Source organism: Centruroides vittatus, unplaced genomic scaffold (assembly GCF_030686945.1).
Source record: "Centruroides vittatus isolate TY-2023 unplaced genomic scaffold, ASM3068694v2 scaffold_932, whole genome shotgun sequence".
NCBI lineage: Eukaryota > Metazoa > Arthropoda > Arachnida > Scorpiones > Buthidae > Centruroides > Centruroides vittatus.
The window spans coordinates 350753-368105 of NW_027122721.1; the positions used below are offsets into that span (position 1 = coordinate 350753).

General features: G+C 30.4%; 1 protein-coding gene across 1 annotated transcript in view; it reads left to right on the forward strand.

Moving 5' to 3' along the window:
• The window catches only part of LOC136990407 (unconventional myosin-XIX-like), a 64112-nt gene that overhangs the window by 33882 nt on the left and 12877 nt on the right, over window positions 1–17353 (forward strand). The window contains exons 10-18 of the mRNA XM_067288795.1: window positions 671–758; window positions 833–1019; window positions 4094–4161; window positions 10866–10987; window positions 11065–11181; window positions 13444–13638; window positions 15845–15979; window positions 16057–16235; window positions 17147–17280. Of these exons, the coding sequence (XP_067144896.1) occupies window positions 671–758; window positions 833–1019; window positions 4094–4161; window positions 10866–10987; window positions 11065–11181; window positions 13444–13638; window positions 15845–15979; window positions 16057–16235; window positions 17147–17280 (1225 nt within the window). The remainder of the gene's footprint in view (window positions 1–670; window positions 759–832; window positions 1020–4093; window positions 4162–10865; window positions 10988–11064; window positions 11182–13443; window positions 13639–15844; window positions 15980–16056; window positions 16236–17146; window positions 17281–17353) is intronic.

The window sequence follows — 17353 nt, forward strand, 5'->3', positions numbered from 1 at the left end:
TTCAAAACTAACTCATCTGGATCAAATTTTTTGTAGTTCTCCAGATTCCTACAGAAAATAAACTATCGTAAAACTAGATACCCCAATTTCATTCCCTTGATGTTTAATAATTTAAGGCCGCGACTCCACTAGCCGTAAAAGGGCCGTAAAACCCCTCACCGTAAAAGCTTTTAATCACGTGACCATGATATTTTACGCCTGAGCAGGTCGTAAAACCAACGTAAAAGCGAGATGAACACTGCTCAACTCGCTTTTATGTTGGTTTTACGACCTGCTCAGGCGTAAAATATCATGGTCACGTGATTAAAAGCTTTTACGGTGAGGGGTTTTACGGCCCTTTTACGGCTAGTGGAGTCGCGGCCTAAGTTTAATACATTATCTTCTAAGTAAGCATTGTATAATAATTGATGATGATGCCACAGTCTGTAAACCTTATTTTTGATGATTTTAGAATTGGGCCTTACAGATTCATATGATCTTCTGAAATAACACTGTTGATTTTGAGTTGGCCTAAAATAGCCAAACTTTTAATATAGTTTTGATTTTTAATGTTAGCCCTTGCTACTTTTCATTTGGGCAATGCTGGGCATGTCCGCTAGTAAGTCTGTAAACTAACAAAGTTTAAAAATAAGGTAATTTGTATTTTCTTAATTTTTTTTTATTATTTCAGGTTCTTTCTGCTTTGCTTCACTTAAGAAATTTAAGTTTTAAGTTAAATCCTGGTGATGATTGCATAGCCATTAGTGAATCTGCAAAAAGTATATATTGTGAAGTATCTTTTATAATAAATTTTTTATTTTAAATAATTTTTGTTTGTTTTTTTTTTCCTCAGAAACACATAATATTGAAGCAGCTTCAACTCTATTAGGATTATCATCATCTACATTAGAGAAAATTCTAATTGTTAAGACCATAACAGCTGGAAAAACAATTAGAAGATCTGTCTATACCAAACCATGTTGTACTATTAAGGAATGTGAAGCAAGAAGAGATTGTCTTGTTAGATTTATTTATGATAGGTTTGAAATGTTACATTTAACTTGAAAGTAATAATTTACAATAAAATCTTAATTTAGAATGTTATAATTTGGACTTGGCTTCTTTGCTTATAAGGATTGTAATGTGCATATATATATATAAACAACATTGCTAAACCATATATATTATAAGACTAGACACCAACCAAATGCCGAAACTTTATTCGGCTAGTTGGTGTCTAGTCTTATATCAGGTTTAGCGGTGTTGTTTATATATATATTACACCTTGCCGGGGCTTACGATGGCCGGTTGAGTGCCTTATGAGGACGTGGGCACTGAATGTGTCCCCAGTCGGCGTTGTAATAACCGTCGATGGTTATAACGTTAGTTTATATATGCTGGAAGGGGAGATCAGACTGGAGGTTCGTGTAGCGTAACTAGTAATGCATCTGCACGGTAAGCAGGAGTTGAGTTCAAGTCCCGCTCTGGGCCAATTTTTTTTTTTTTCTTTTTTGTTTTTGTTTTTCCTCCCAGCAGTTCTAAATTATTTAAATTAATTAATTAAATTATAATTATTAATGTTAATACAAGATGACACCTAATGCTTACCTGTAGAGCCAAATTGGTACGTAATTCATTTAGTAATTAGCCTTATACTAGCCCAATAGAGTTTTGGCATTTGGTTGGTGTCTAATGTGAATATATATCAATATAATTAGTCTGTGACAGTTTATAAGACCAATTTGTTGTTAGAAAGTAAGTGTATTCGTAATATGTTGATAGATTAAATTTTTTCTAATACAATAGTCCCTTGATTTAGTAGACACTCTTCCCCTGTTATTGCCGAGTCTGTTAAATCGGATGTATTTTAAAAGCATATATTAATAACAAGCTTAAAGTATGAAATGTTGTTATGTATAAATTTGATTAAAATAATAGGTTTATTGAATAATATAAATCATACTGTTTAGTGTATTTTTATTTACAAAATATTTATATTTTCATATAGAACCAAAGTTTTGTGTGCTAAATTAATGGCCTAATTGTTTGAATTTTATTTAGACACATTTTAAGAGATGAATGCAATGTGCCTGTTAGAAAAAAAATATGAATTGATTTTCCAACATATGTTTTGATTATATTTTATCATCTGTTTATTTATGATGAATGAATTATAAATATTCTATATTAAAAGAGAAGAAAATACAAAGTTTTGATTGTTTTTGAACAAAGTATACTTTTAAATGAATAAAAAATTAACATTTATATTATTTAATTTGGTTTCATATGCTGTGTAAATGGGAATATATCATATATTTAATATACAGTTGGTTTCGCATAAGTCAACACCCAGATAACTCAACACTCGTTGGTTACGTACGGTTTTTTGTGGTCCCGGCTGAATTACACAGGCATTAATGTTATTAACCTTAAAAAACTTGGTTTACTTGACATCGTTTAACTCGTCACCACTGGATAAATCAACATACTTTTTCTGTTTCACACTTTTTAGAATTCTGATAAGTCGACTTTCCCCCTGAAAAATGAGTTCATACCACACAGTTTATTGTACGGTGTGAACTCATTTTTTCAGGAGGGGAGTCGACTTATCAGACGTCTAAAAAGTGTGAAACGGAGAAAGTATGCTTATTTATTCAGTGGTGACGAGTTAAACAATGTTGAGTAAACAGTTTTTTTTAAGGTTAATAACATTAATGTCTATGTAAATCGGCTGGGACCAGAAAAAACTGACTACGTAACCTACGGTGACGAGTTATCTGGGTGTCAACTTATGTGGAGTCGACTGTATATGAATAACAATTGTTTTTATTTTTAAAATAAAGAAAATAGTGTAAGATTTGCATTGATTATAAAATTTTAAGCATCTGTTGATATACAGTATAAAAATTATCGAATTCAATTTAAAAATTATAGATTCTTCTCACCGATTCAAATTAATGAGATTTTGTAAGTGGAAAGATTTTATTTTTCTGTTGCAAAACATACCACAAGAAAAAATAATCAAGGACTGATCTGTATGCACAAGCATGGTTTTTCTCCTTAAATGCTATGATGATGATATTATGATAGAAACACTATTTGAGTCCAAGTAGATCAAATTAAGATTGTATAATCCAATAAAGCATATTTTATGAGTTTTATTTTTACTGCATATTTTGTAGATTTGGTCATTTTTGGATTTAAGAAGTGCTTTTATAAAATTTATAGCTTGTTTGCATTATTGCAAACGATAAATACACTAAAGTCAGTTTTGAAGCATAAAATTTAAGAACTTTTAGACAATTATCACTTATTTTATAAAATAAAATATTAAATTTTTTATTAAAATTTATTTGTTAATTTAAACTGTCATTTTTGAATGATTTTATGGAGGAGCTAAAGAAATATATGCATTTGAAAGGGCTAGTAGTCCAAAAAGTTTGGAAAACATTTTTCTAATACATGTTTTGTAATGTCGTCATAATTTTCAAATTCCTTGCTTATTCTCTACCATTTGAAAAGTGCAATGTAATAATAGTTAGTAACTTTTGCTTTTAGGCAAAGTAAAGTACTTGCATATTTCAACCTATAAATTTTAGCGTGTATTATTGGCATTTTTAATATGCATGATGTGTATTTTGGGCATTTTAACATACAATAGTTCTTATAACTGACGTTTTTATGTGCATATTTGCATGTATTATGAATTTAAACACACAAATCTGGTAATAAATGGTATTTAAGGTAGATACTTCAAACTGAAGTAATTGTATTGCACACTTGTTTACAGAATGCACCATGTGCTGTAAATCTTGCAAATGTCTGAAGCTTATGCAAATCTTTCAGTCAAATTGCACCACTTGGCAAAACAGACACATTGTACTGCTGAATCTGAGATTATATTTTGTTGATCATACAGTAGCGTAATGTATTCACTAGTATTGGTTATGTATCAGTTCAAATTAGCATTCCAGATTCTATAGTTTTGCATGAGACGTTTTGGCCTTTCTTAAAAAGTTAAAAAAAAAAAAAAAAACGTACATTTTGCTACTAGATTACTCATAGTAAATAAAATGAATATTGAAATTGTTTAAGAAATTTTTTTTTCTTTCAGTTTATTTGACTGGTTGGTGAAATTTATTAATCAAGAAGTAGCATCTCCAGTGTGGGATTATTTTATAGGTAACATACATATATTTTTGTCTATAAAATTAAAATATTTTGGTCTTTTTGTAAAGTTCTGGTTTAAGCAGTTTATAGTTTATTTAATAAAACTAAATACTTCTTAAAAATATGCTAACTATAATTTATTTCTAATGATAATTAAAACATAGTGTATACTATATTTATTCATACACTTGTTTGCTTATAATAATTTTTAAAGAAAATCATTGAATAGTAAAGTTGATCAATCAAAATATATAATTAACTGGCTTTTAGATTGGATTATAGACTTGATTTATACAGCTAGAACTTGATTTCATTGATAACTGTAATATGATAACCAAGTTCCTACAAATCTCATGTAGCATGAAATCTTGTGAAAGAAGTGTGAAAAGGGGATATTATTCCAAAAACATAAACTGTTGTTTAATTAAACATATATTGATAAAAATCAAATGTATATTATTGTGACATTGTCACAATGCAAGTTTTAATTGTTATGTGATTTTAAAAAATTGTGTGGTTTTTTCCGTTTTCCTGGTCCAGATCAGAAGTTCATAAATATTTAATTGGTGCCTCCTGCTCCTAAGCTTTGCATATTTAGTTTTTATTTTCATCTACGTAACTCCATTCTTGAGATTAACAGAGGACAGACAAATGACAGTGGGAATGTGTACAGTAGGTCTGCAATCTGAAAATTGTAGGTCAATTAATTACACCTATCAGGCATGGCTATCAAATCAACAGGCACCTGAATCATTTTTGGTCAATTACAGAATATGTGACCTGTCAAAATCACAAAAAAATAATTGTAATTTCAATAGAAGTATTAAAATATTCCACCATAGAGAACCTGAAATTAAATATTGCTATTAGTTACTACTATAGTGCTGTGCTGTTTGAGATAATGTAGTCTTTATTATTTCTGATTGTGTCACAGTGAAGGGAATAAGTTTAAATACTGAAAAAGAAATACAAAGAACATTCTCTTTTTATCAATGGTTGTATCCAGGTTTTGTTGTTCAAGGCACATCAAAACAGTTTCTAAAACAATTTCAGTTATGTGCAAAAGAAATGTGGTGAAAAGGGGAAAACTTAAGATTTGCACAGCAAAAAAAATTTTTTTATGGTGAAAAATAAATTTTGCTGTTTAATTTGGCTTTTGGTACTTTATCCAAATAGAGAACCTGGAACATCAAAGTTTTTACAGCATAATTAAAAGTGGATTAATAATCTTTTATAAAATAATAATAATGTAGTAGTAAATTTAGTGTTACCACCCATCTGGTTTTCACCTGGACAGTCCGGGAATTGACTCACTGTCCGGGTGAACTATTAATTTTGTCGGGAATTTCGTAGAAATTGTGAAATTACGATGAAACAAAGTTTTTGCAAATATTGTTATAAATTTACACCATTTGAATTTGAACAACGAAAGACCTCAGACTCACTGAAACTCATCTGCCATTCTGCCATGTTACTCTGTTTATTCTGATGTGTGACGCACAACCTGCCTGTCTACCTTTTTCTTTTTTTTTTTTTTTTTTGCTTTTATGTTACTCCTATGCAAGTCCACAGACTTGCATAGGAGAACCGGTATGCACGTTATTCTTTGCATTGTAAAATGACATTGCGCATGCATCAGGAACTTCTGTTTGAACAAACTTGACCTGCCATCCGGGTCAGCGATTCTTGTAGAGGTGGCAACACTAAGTAAATTACACTGTTCTACAAAAAAAAAACTTTTTTCTATTTCTGAAAAAATACATTGTGTTCCTAGTTGTACTTTGAGCACTAAATTCAAACCTGTTTTTAGTTTTTTTCTGTCAGGGATAGTTTGAGTAATCACAATTTTATTTTTTCTTTATGTTTCTGATATAGTGCAGGACACATTAGCTGAAATTTAAGAAACAAATCTGTTTTTTTTTATGATGTTATTAAGTTCATCACATTAAGGGAGGTTGGGATCTAACATACAATGCAAATACACTAAGAGTACTGTGTTGTAGTATTTATTTCACATGAGCAATTACAAAAAATTGACAAAAAATGAGCCACCATATAGTAATGCACGTCACTTTTTTCTCTTGTATTGAAAATCTAGAATTCTTCTCTTGAATGATATAGCAATAATCTGCTAACATAGAAGGTAGCCACTTCTGTTCATAACGCTTTTCTATAGTAGAAATGTCTTTCTTTAAGGAATCTTTTGCCATGTTCATCTGATACGTCACTACAACTCTCTGTGAAGTAGTGCAGATGAGAGCCCATCATATTCAGAGACATATTGCACCCCAGATCGTGATATGCTTTGATCATGTCATTCATCATTGCTTTGTAGTTGGTAGCTCTTCTTCTTCTGAGGAAGTTTTCTGATACCATCTTGAAACACAACCATGGTCTCTTTTCTTTGGCAGTTAAACATACTTCAAAGTGTGAATCTTTCTGCAGTTCCTTGATTTGTGGGTCCACAAATACACCTTCCTTTATTTTTGCAGCTGAAAGATGGGGGGAATTTGTCAGCTAGAAATGCAAATCCACTGCCTGTTGGATCCATGGCCTTTATGAATTGTTTCATTAGGCCAAGATCGATGTGAAACGGTGGAAGTAGTATATCTTCAGGAGCTACCAGACTTTCACGTTGAACATTCTTTTCGCCCACTTTCCACCTCTGCTTAGGCCATTTCTTTTTCATGTAGTGAGAATTTCTGTCACGACTATCCAACTCGCAAAGAAAACATGCATACTTTGTGTAGTGTTGTTGCATTCCCAATGTCATAGCACTTTGAAGTCTCCACATATTTTCCATCTGCTGTTGAACAAGAAATTGTCATGTTTGATCCCTACTGAATGCGGCAACATACACATACCTCTCTATAACGTCCTGTGTTTGCCATGAACTGTGAATATATACACATATATATATACGTATTACACAAAAAGTATTCCTGACAACGAAATTTTGTTTCCAGATTCGAATTTCTCATGATAAATTGGTTTAGAATCACACACTTTAATATCAGAAATAGAACCCTTGTCAAACAGTGTTATTGGTACTTTTTATTGATACCATTAAGCCAGGCCTGACTTATGTAGTTAAACAAAACTAATGTGATTTAGAACAGTTTTTTTCATTTTCTATTGTCAGAGCCTGCCCTGCATAATTTTTTCCCCCTCCTCTCTTTTCATATTGTATTACCAGAACCTCTAATTCATTTCTATTGTCTTCAAAGAAGACAGTAATGAATTTATTTTTAAAACTTATCATAATTGAATGAAGAATTGTCTTTGTGAGAAAATTTATTATATAAATTATCCAATAATTTATTTATATTTTATCCCATAATTTTTGAGCATATAAAACATTAATTTGTTTTTTTACTATAAGAATGTCCAGCATTGCTATCAGTCATAAAAAAATGTGCACACAAAAAGCAAGCTTAAAAATAAAAAGTATTACAAGCTGTTTCTACAAAAATTTAGTAGTTATTAAAGAATGCTAGTGAAATATTAAGCACTTGAATTCAAAACAATAAAGGACATAGCTGTGCAGTATGTGAATCATTCAATCACAGTGCAGAACGCAAATTGTTACATTAGCAGTTATTGTATTAGAATATCAGTAGCGTGGTTTATTTTTGCTTCTTAATTTTATGGTATGACATTTCTGAAATTCCTTTTCAACTATATGCTGCTTTCATTTGAAATATCTGCATTAAAAAAAAAATTAAATCCTAAATTACTCAGTTAAGGGTATACCTTGTTGTAGTCTATGGAAAGAATCCATTTGAGAGAGCAGCATCACATGCAATGTCATTTCACTTAAACCAATCAGCACATTCATTAATGATGTCAGCACTTTTCATTTAATATGTCAGGCAAAGTGTGAATTTTATTTTATTTTTATTTGTCTTTCACTAGATTCCAGAACAACTTTTCCATTAATTGTGTTTTCTATACTATTCATTAACTGTAAAGAATCATGTTTTTAACTACTATTATAGTGAATTTCCTTGTATTCCAATACCAGAATGTGAAGCTTCCAAAATATTGTTTACAATGGCAGTGACATGTTTAACAAATAAGGAAGAAACTGGGAGTAACTTGCCACAACAAAGCAATTAATGGCTGATGCTCATTGGTTAATACCCAAATTCATTCTTTCTATAGACAAACTATATATGGTTTTTCTCTGTAAAACTTTGAACTTCAGAAACGATCTTTCTCTCCTATTGATTTAGTATCTTTCAATAGTGAGATTTACTGTTTATTCTGGTTTGACTCTAGGTTTACATGATTCCAAAATGCAATTAATGTTGATAGCGTCATCATTCAAAGAATGAAAGCCATGATTCTGATACAGTTCACAATAGAAAAATTAATCCAATAGCAGGAACACACAAACTTACTTTATTGCATACAAAGATTGATGTAATCCTGTATTTGAATGAAACCTTGTTGTAGTAGTATTAGTTACCTTGTTATACAAACATTTCCTCTGTACTTCAGAAACAATTTAAAATTGGATGTTCTGAATAACAACTTTTTATAAACTAGTTATTTGATTTACTAAAGCAGTAGTGCCTGAACTTCTTGATTAGGCCAAACTGTACATAAGTTGTGGCTAAATTGGTCACAATGTTTTGTATATTTGTACATATGATAGAAATAGCCTAATTATTATATAAGTGATTTGTCAAATATGTTTGTTGACCAATTTAACACAGGCCTGGAGGTCATAGTTCGAACATCACTACTGAAGTGGAATAAGTTACCATAGTTTATTGTATCGTTAGCAATTTTTGGGCTTTAATTTGAAAAAAATTGTAGATCTATAAATTCCCACTGTCATCCATCTGTCTCTCTCCTTCCTTAATCTCGAGAATGGAGTTAGATAAATGAAAGTTGGGACCAGATATGGAAAACTTAAGTAAGATTAAGTATATACAAATTCCAATACAAATTAGAAGTAATGTTATTTTAATTTAAAAAATTTTCCTCTGAAATGAGGTATATGACTTGTGTGAAGCTTCGGAAATGGGTATAGAATTTGTACAAAACAAGAAAAAGAAAATTTTCTTTTGTTTTTAAATAGAAACTAATAATAAAATTATTTTAATTATTATTATTATGTTGTAAAAAGAAACCATACAACGAGAAAAAAATAGGGAAAATGAAAAATAAATATCTTATGTCCATAAAAAGACATGTTTGTAGAAATTTCCGAGAAACTCAGACTTCTCAGGTTGAAACAATAGACGAATTTGAGTATTTGGATAGAACATCTTCGATAGGAATGAATTTTCAGTCAGTGTTGACTCATTCCACGATCTGGGTTTCAATCTTGTTACAATTCGTAACGAGGGGGGACCAATTGGAGAGCAGGGACAGGTCGGCATCGACCTATCGGAATGTTCGATCTGGGACTCAAAAGAAACTTATAAAAACCATCAAAAAAAGGATGTTACGTTCTCAGTTCTTAGTTCTTAGTTTTGGAGTGCTTCGCTCTTGGATATTGGTTGCTGTTCAAAAATGAAGAGTTGGTTGACGTTTTGGGATAATTTTTGCCATTTCATCCCGGCAAGTATTGTACAGGTCCCGCCGCCGGAAAATCATCCCTGCTAGTGGTGTTGTGTGCCCTGAGGTCCACGTTCTCCTCTTCATCTTATCAAGAAGAAGAGAAACCGATCGTCGATTTGACTGAACGTTTTTTACGCAGACTGATTCACCCGATGGATAGGCCTTGCGCTGAAGAAAAAGAGTAGTTGTAAGCACCATTTTTTATACTTAATAAAAGGTTTGCGATGGAAAACCTGTCTCCGTGAATTTTTCCACTCTCACACCATAGTGCTGACCGCTAGGTTGTCGTGACACTTTCTCCCATCTGGCTAACCTCACCCATGTACCACTCTATTGCTAATAGGAAAGTATGATGTACAGGGGCAAGCCACTACTAATTTGAGGTGGAGAGCATATATTTTAAATTAAATAATTAAAAATATGATTAAAAAACTTGCAGACTTGTATTGTGACATAGTCACAATCAATAATTGCCTGTTTTATATAATTTTGGATGAATTAGTTTTAGTTATTTCTAATACTTACATGTTCATTTTGTATTGTTTTTAAATTTTGCTGTATTTTATATACAGTAGTATGTTAATTATCCGAATCAATTGGGGACTGGGGTTGTTCGAAAAATCGGATTTTTCAGATAACCGATTATGTACGTAAAAATACATTATTAATACATTATATTAGTATATCCATGTAGTTAGTATATTAGCATATCCCAATAATAGTATATTAATATATCTCACGTTGAAATTTTTCTGTTGCGTGTCATTTTGCGTTGAATTTTCGTCAATGTTAAGCCCAATGAAAATTTTTATAATAATAATTGCGGTTATTGTATCATTAAAAACTTTAGAAGTTAATCTAGTATCAAAAATGTTTGATTCAGCACGACACACGTCCTGACATAGTCCGACTGGAAAGCTTTCAGTTGATCGACATTCGGATAATTGACGTTCTACTGTATTGAAAACATATTTATTATTCATAAATTTATCATACAGGAATAATATTTTAAAATGTGTTTATAAAGAATAAAGGTTTATGTATTTTTAGGTGTAGAATAAGTCTCATAATACTAATTATTTGTAATTTATAATTATTATTCATAAAACAATTGTTATAAATTTAAGTGTAATGAAATTTAGGTATCCTGGATGTGTATGGATTTGAAAATTTTAATTACAATAGTCTTGAACAACTTTGCATTAATTTTGCAAATGAAAAGCTTCAACAATATTTTGTTAAAGATTTTCTCCATGATGAGCAGGTGACACAGTTTATAAAATATATTAAATATTTATTTATATAAAATGAAAGAATTAAATACAATTTTTAAAATTTTAGGCAGTATTTATTGAAGAAGGTATTGATTATAAATTGATAAACTATACAGATAATAAACAATGTCTTGAACTTTTGGAAGAGAGAAATAAAGCCAGTGTGTTTGGCTTACTCAATGAGGTAAGATTTTATATAATAAATTCACCAATTTGAATATTTTGTTTTTAATGAATTTTTTTAAAAGATATTTTCATCAAATGTACATATTATAAAGCATCTATAAGCATATTTGGGGCCACTTGTGACCAAGTGGATAAAATCATTGAAGTTTGTGCCTGACTAATGGGCTTGTCATGTGAAGTTTTCTGCTTTTTTTCATATGTCACACTTGAATTGAAGCCATTTTCTACAGAGTTTACTTAGGAGGCATCCCCCTGGCAGTCTGTGTTTGTGCTGCTGTATTGCTAAGTTTTTTTAATTTAGAAAAATCAAAAATATAATGGATGTAATGGAAAGTAAACAACTTTTTATAACTAAAGAGCAATTATATATTGATGTTGTCAAAATGCCTGGCTGCAATTTTTAATCTTCTTTTTAATTTTTTTAAATATATGCTCTCCACTTAAACTTAGTACTATAGTGTCCTGCCCCTGTATATCATACCTTTTTGTTAACGATGGAGGCATGCCAGTCGTCTATCTACCACCTTTCAGGGGAAAATATTATAATTGAAATAACAAAACTTCCACTTTGCATCAGAAGTTCATATATGGAAAATTGGGGGCCTCCTGCCCTTAAGTTTTCCATATCTGGTCTTGAATTTCATTTACCTAACACTGTTCTCTAGATTAAGGAAAGACAGATGGACGACTGTGAGAATTTATAGGTCTACAATTTCTTTAAATTGCAGCCAAAAATCTAATTAACGATTGATGTAACTCATATAAAATAATTAGGAATAATGATCTAATCCAAATATTTGAATATTTTGTAATATTTTTAATGAAACAATTTTAATTATTATTATTAAATGCATTTATTTAATTTACTTTGTATCATATCTGCAAATCTTGCAATTTAAATTCCATTTACTTCCAATTAAAATAGGCTATTTTAATGTTTTCGGAGTGACTCATCCCACCTTCCTCACCACTCCAAAACCCAATAAACATTTGATACAGATTGTACACTTGTAACTGAATGTAGAATTAGATCAGTAATATCAGTTGGATAAGAATATTTTAGGTGTATGTGTGTATATAAATACATTATAGTGAGGAAGTATGTCACCCCTACTCTAAATTTTACTTTTAATAATTTAAGATTGAATCAGTAGTATCTTCTATAAATTATATATGTGATGCTATCTACAAAAAAGGTGTCTTATTGGGAAAAAGTATTTTTATTTTTCCAGTTTATCTTATTCTACAGATCAAGAGGAGTACTTTTTAAAAACAATTAGATTGATTAAAAATTGAGTGAGAAACAGCATCTAGAAAATTTGCTTCATAAAATCATAATTTTGAAAAAGTTTCACACAAATTTGAATTAAAAGTTTAAAAGTAGTTACAAAATTACATTCAAGTAAAAGAATTTGGTTATTTTATTATTTTAGTACTGTTACCTAACAAATGTAGCCAAATGGTACTAGAAATAGCCAGCATTGAAATTTTAAAAATTGTCAATTTTGACATTGGGGGTTTTTTGCTCTGCAATGAAATTTACTTTTCTAACTTAAGTACAATGCTTTTTTCATAGATTGCATCATGTACATGAAATGTAAGGTGACCAACTGTCCTCCCTCAAAAAGTGTTGTCCTACATGTCCTCCTTTTTGATGTTTGAAGACTAATCTGTAAATCTCCATATTCGGATTGGTGCCGAACCGATCCGTTGCATGTAATGTGATGTGTTTGTATTTGACGTGACGGTTCGTCAAGGCTCGGTACAGTGCAGCACAGTGCGATTATGAAACGCATGTGCTCTGCACAGGAGACCTTGAGAGAGTGCGCTGCATGCAAGTAGCTTTGTTTACTTCTTACCAAAACACAACATGGCACATACACATGCAGTAGAAATTATTATAGTGTATTATTGTTGCAATGAATAAAATGTTTCTTTTATTTACAATATTTTTTTCCTTCAATTTGTGTGTGTCCTCCTTTTCATTGTAAAAAAGTTGGTCACCTTGGTAAATGTGGTGATTATAGTTGAAGTGGCTCAATCCTAAACATTTAAAAAATGCTTTTTGAAAATTTTATTTAATATTATTGATAGTTAATGAACTGTAGACCTTGCTATTTTGAAAGCAAGGTTTGATATTGTATTGTTACTTAAAACATTTTTAATTTGCACAAAATATTTGCAGTTTTTGGAAGTTACTTTTTGATTTTAATTTTTATTTATTTTTTTCTTTTTTAATCATGTATCTGTTATTTTTCAGAATTGCCAATTAGCTTGGTCAATTGATGAAATTTCCCTTACAAAGAAAATATTGGATTCATTCAAAAATAATAAATATATCGAAGCTCCAAAAGACGGTAAAGGAAAGCCTCTTATAAATCCAAACAGCTTTATCATTAAACATTTTGCAGGAAACGTTGAATATTCAACAGAGGGAATGATTGAGAAAAATAAAGTAATATAAGTGTTTTATACGATTGAAAATAGGATAATTACAAAATATAGCACTAAATATTTTATAAAATTATGAATAGTAAAAAGAAGTAAATGAGTTAATGTATATTTTAAGATACTTTATTTTGAATTATTAGGGGTAAAAAAAGACTTTTTTCATTCTCAGTGTACATAGAAATCATAATTGTTTAAATATTTTTAAGATCATTTGAATATAGATTATAGATATTTTTTAATTACAGTACAATGTCAGTAATGTGACATATATTGTATCAGACTAAGGAGATTGTTAAATTACTGATAATAAGGTAAATTCAATAGTACATACATGAATTTGACAGTGTAGTCAACTGTTAATGATGTAGCAAACATAAGTTGGACTACTGATCAAATATCCAAGTGCACTGCTGCCAAGTTGATGAATTTTCACTAAATTTATTGAGAGGAACAGTATTTTTGGAATGAAATTTCAAGGGACTGATTTTTATATTTATATAGTATTTTTGTTATAAGTGACTGAACAATGCCATTTTTTGAGCAGGCTAAGATGACAGGCCTAACAATCTTTAAATTAATATCGTATCTGAGCTCGAGTGTTCAAGCTCAGGCTGGATGTTATGCCAAGTTTAATGGAAAGGTAATCAAATGTATTGGGAAGTGCAGTTTGAATTCATTTGTAGCTTGTATGACTTGGCAGCAGTGTCTATAATACCAGAGTGTCAACTAGTGTTAGATTATTGGATATGTCAACCTAGAAAATTGCTGCCTTACTGAAATTGTACTGGTACTATATAATAAGTCAATGGAACCTGTTAGAAATACAGTTGAATTTTTTTTTTAATTCAAACACCAGAAGGGAATTCAAAAATTTGTATTGTCTATTTTTGAAAATTAAACTAGTTTTCTGCAAGGTTCCAGTATTTGGCAGTATTCTGCATTCTTTAGCATTACTACTATTTCTGCTCTGTAGGCACTAAGAACATTTTCTCATCATGGTTCAACCAGGCCCACAATTAGGGTGGCCAGGTGAAGGATGGGGCTCAACATACCTGGGACAGACCATCCCTAAAAATTCATCAGTTTTTTCGATTACCTAAATTTAATCTTTGGTTGATATTTTATTATTTGACTCCTCTCTTTAGCACTATTGTCTTCTTTCTTTTCCACGTTAATTGCTTCAAACTTTTAAACCAGAGAAATTTTTGTAAATTCTCTATGCTCAGGGACATAAAATATCATAGACAACTCTATTTAGGTTCAATTTTTAGTAAAACTGAAATAATTTTGCTTGCATTCAGTTTACAGATGACAACATTTAAAGGAATTTCCAAAATGTATTTATTATATAAATCAATCAATTTTATGCTGCTGCCACTATTTGAGTTTCTTTTTAAAATATGAAATATACTGTCAAGCTAAAAATTATTCAAATTATAAATTACTAGCAGGTAGGCTTGGCATTGCTCAGGCAAAAGTAACGATAGCGAAGATTAAAATTATTACATTATAGTCATTATAGTATTTCTAAAGAAAGATTGAATTTGAAAATCGAATGTTCTACTATTGTTCGATTTTCACGACGTGTTCTGATTATATCGTTCAATTTTCATCGAATGTTCTAAAGAAGAAAGGTCGAGAAAAACCGAACTAATGTGTTTAAATTTGAAAATTGAATATGTTCTAACATATTATCTTTTTCTTTTTTTTTTTTCTCCAGCGCCGGTAAATCTTGCACGTCGCTTTCTCTTGTTCTCCATTGTTACTTAATATTTCCATTGTTACTTAATATTTCCATTGTTACTTCACACTTCCATTGTTGATGGAAGTGTTAAGACTTAATCCTGTCCCTCTCCCCATGGGGAGGTATTTCGAAAAATCCCTTCTTAGTGTGCGTTCTTGTAACGTACCCTAACTGTGTACCAAATTTCAACTTTCAACTCCTAACCATTTGGGCTCTGCGCTCATCATCATCATCATCATCATCATCATCTCGTCTCGATTATATATATAGATTTGAATTGTATTTCTAACTATTATTTAAATAAATACTAATTTCAAGGGAATAACAACAGATTCAAATTATCCAATAGTTTAGATCGACCAAATTCAACTGTAATTTAAATTCTTAAGAATTTACAAATTTTAACTGTGTTACATCATTGGGTATTTGCAAACAATTTAATTTATTAAAAAACTTTGTATTTTAGGATAATATTCCAGAGGAATTTAAATCTTTATTAGCTGGAAGTTTGAAAGCATTTGTGAAACTACTGAGCCCCACAATAAATAACTCTGTTCAGGACAAAAAAACTCGTAAACAAACAGTTTTATCAAAATTTAAGGTAACTGTATTGGATTAGAACAATTATTAAACTACTGTACATATTAATTTTTAATTGAATTTTTTCTTTCTTTTTAGGCTTCTCTAGATGATTTAGTAAAGAAATTGAATTTATGTGACGGACATTATATCAGATGCTTAGTACCTAATTCTGGTTATCAACCTGGATATTTGAATTCCCAATATTTATTAATGCAATTAAGAGCTTGTGGAATTTTGGAATCAATAGCTATATTTCAAAGAGGATTACCTGTAAGGTAAATTCATTTATAAAGATTTGTAGGGAAGAAGAAATTTTATCAACTACAGTTGAGTCCACATAAGTCAACACCATCGGTTAAGTAGTCAGTTTTCTGTGGTCCCGGCCGGCTTACATAGGCATTAATGTTAAAAAAACTCCAGTTTACTCGACACCGTTTAACTCGTCACCACTGGATAAGTCGACATACTTTTGCTGTCCCACACTCCGATAAGTCGTCTCCCCCCTCCCGAAAAAATGAATTCACTCCACACGTGTGGTGCGAACTCATTTTTTTTCCAGGAGGGGGAGTTGATTTATTTATTAATATATAATTAATATATTTAATAATATAATAATATATTAATATTATTAAAATATATATATATATATATATACACACATATTAATAAAAATGTTTTAACATTTTATGTATTTTTATGTATAAAATAATAACAGATAAACAAAAAGAAAATATACAATCTACATCAACATCACACCAGAATCCAATTTTGCATTTTCTCACGCCAGAGGCATTAAGAATCCGTAGACGTTACTTGCCAACAATTGACAATTGCAAAGATGATGTTTTCAAGGCGTTCGTGATCGTTGAAAAAGAAAGTCGAGACGGTTAAGTGCTCAAAACAAACAACACTAAATGAATTTTTCAGTTTTTCATCTACAGAGTAATTGTAAATGGAGGACACGATGTATTGTAAGCCTATACTACTGTATAACACACTACTGTATTTTATTAATTGTAGTTTTGTGGTTTGTTTTCCAACTTCGCTTTAGTCGTCACATTGGATAACTCGACACATTTCCACTTCCCCTTGGGGTGTCGACTTATACGGAGTCGACTGTATATATCTTCAAAGAAAATTTTTTAAATTGAATATATAATTTTCTTGTTCTTAAATTTTATTTCAGAATCAGATATGACACTTTTATAACTCATTATCATCCTTTATTTGGAAAAAGTGTCAAATATCTAAAAAGACTTTCAAAGTACATTTGCCAGAATAACGAAGAGTCCAATAAATTACCATTAAGGAAACAAAATGGTTGGTTTAAATTTTTAATTAAAATTCTTATATTTTAGTTGTGATTTTTATTTTGGGTATTAATTTATATACA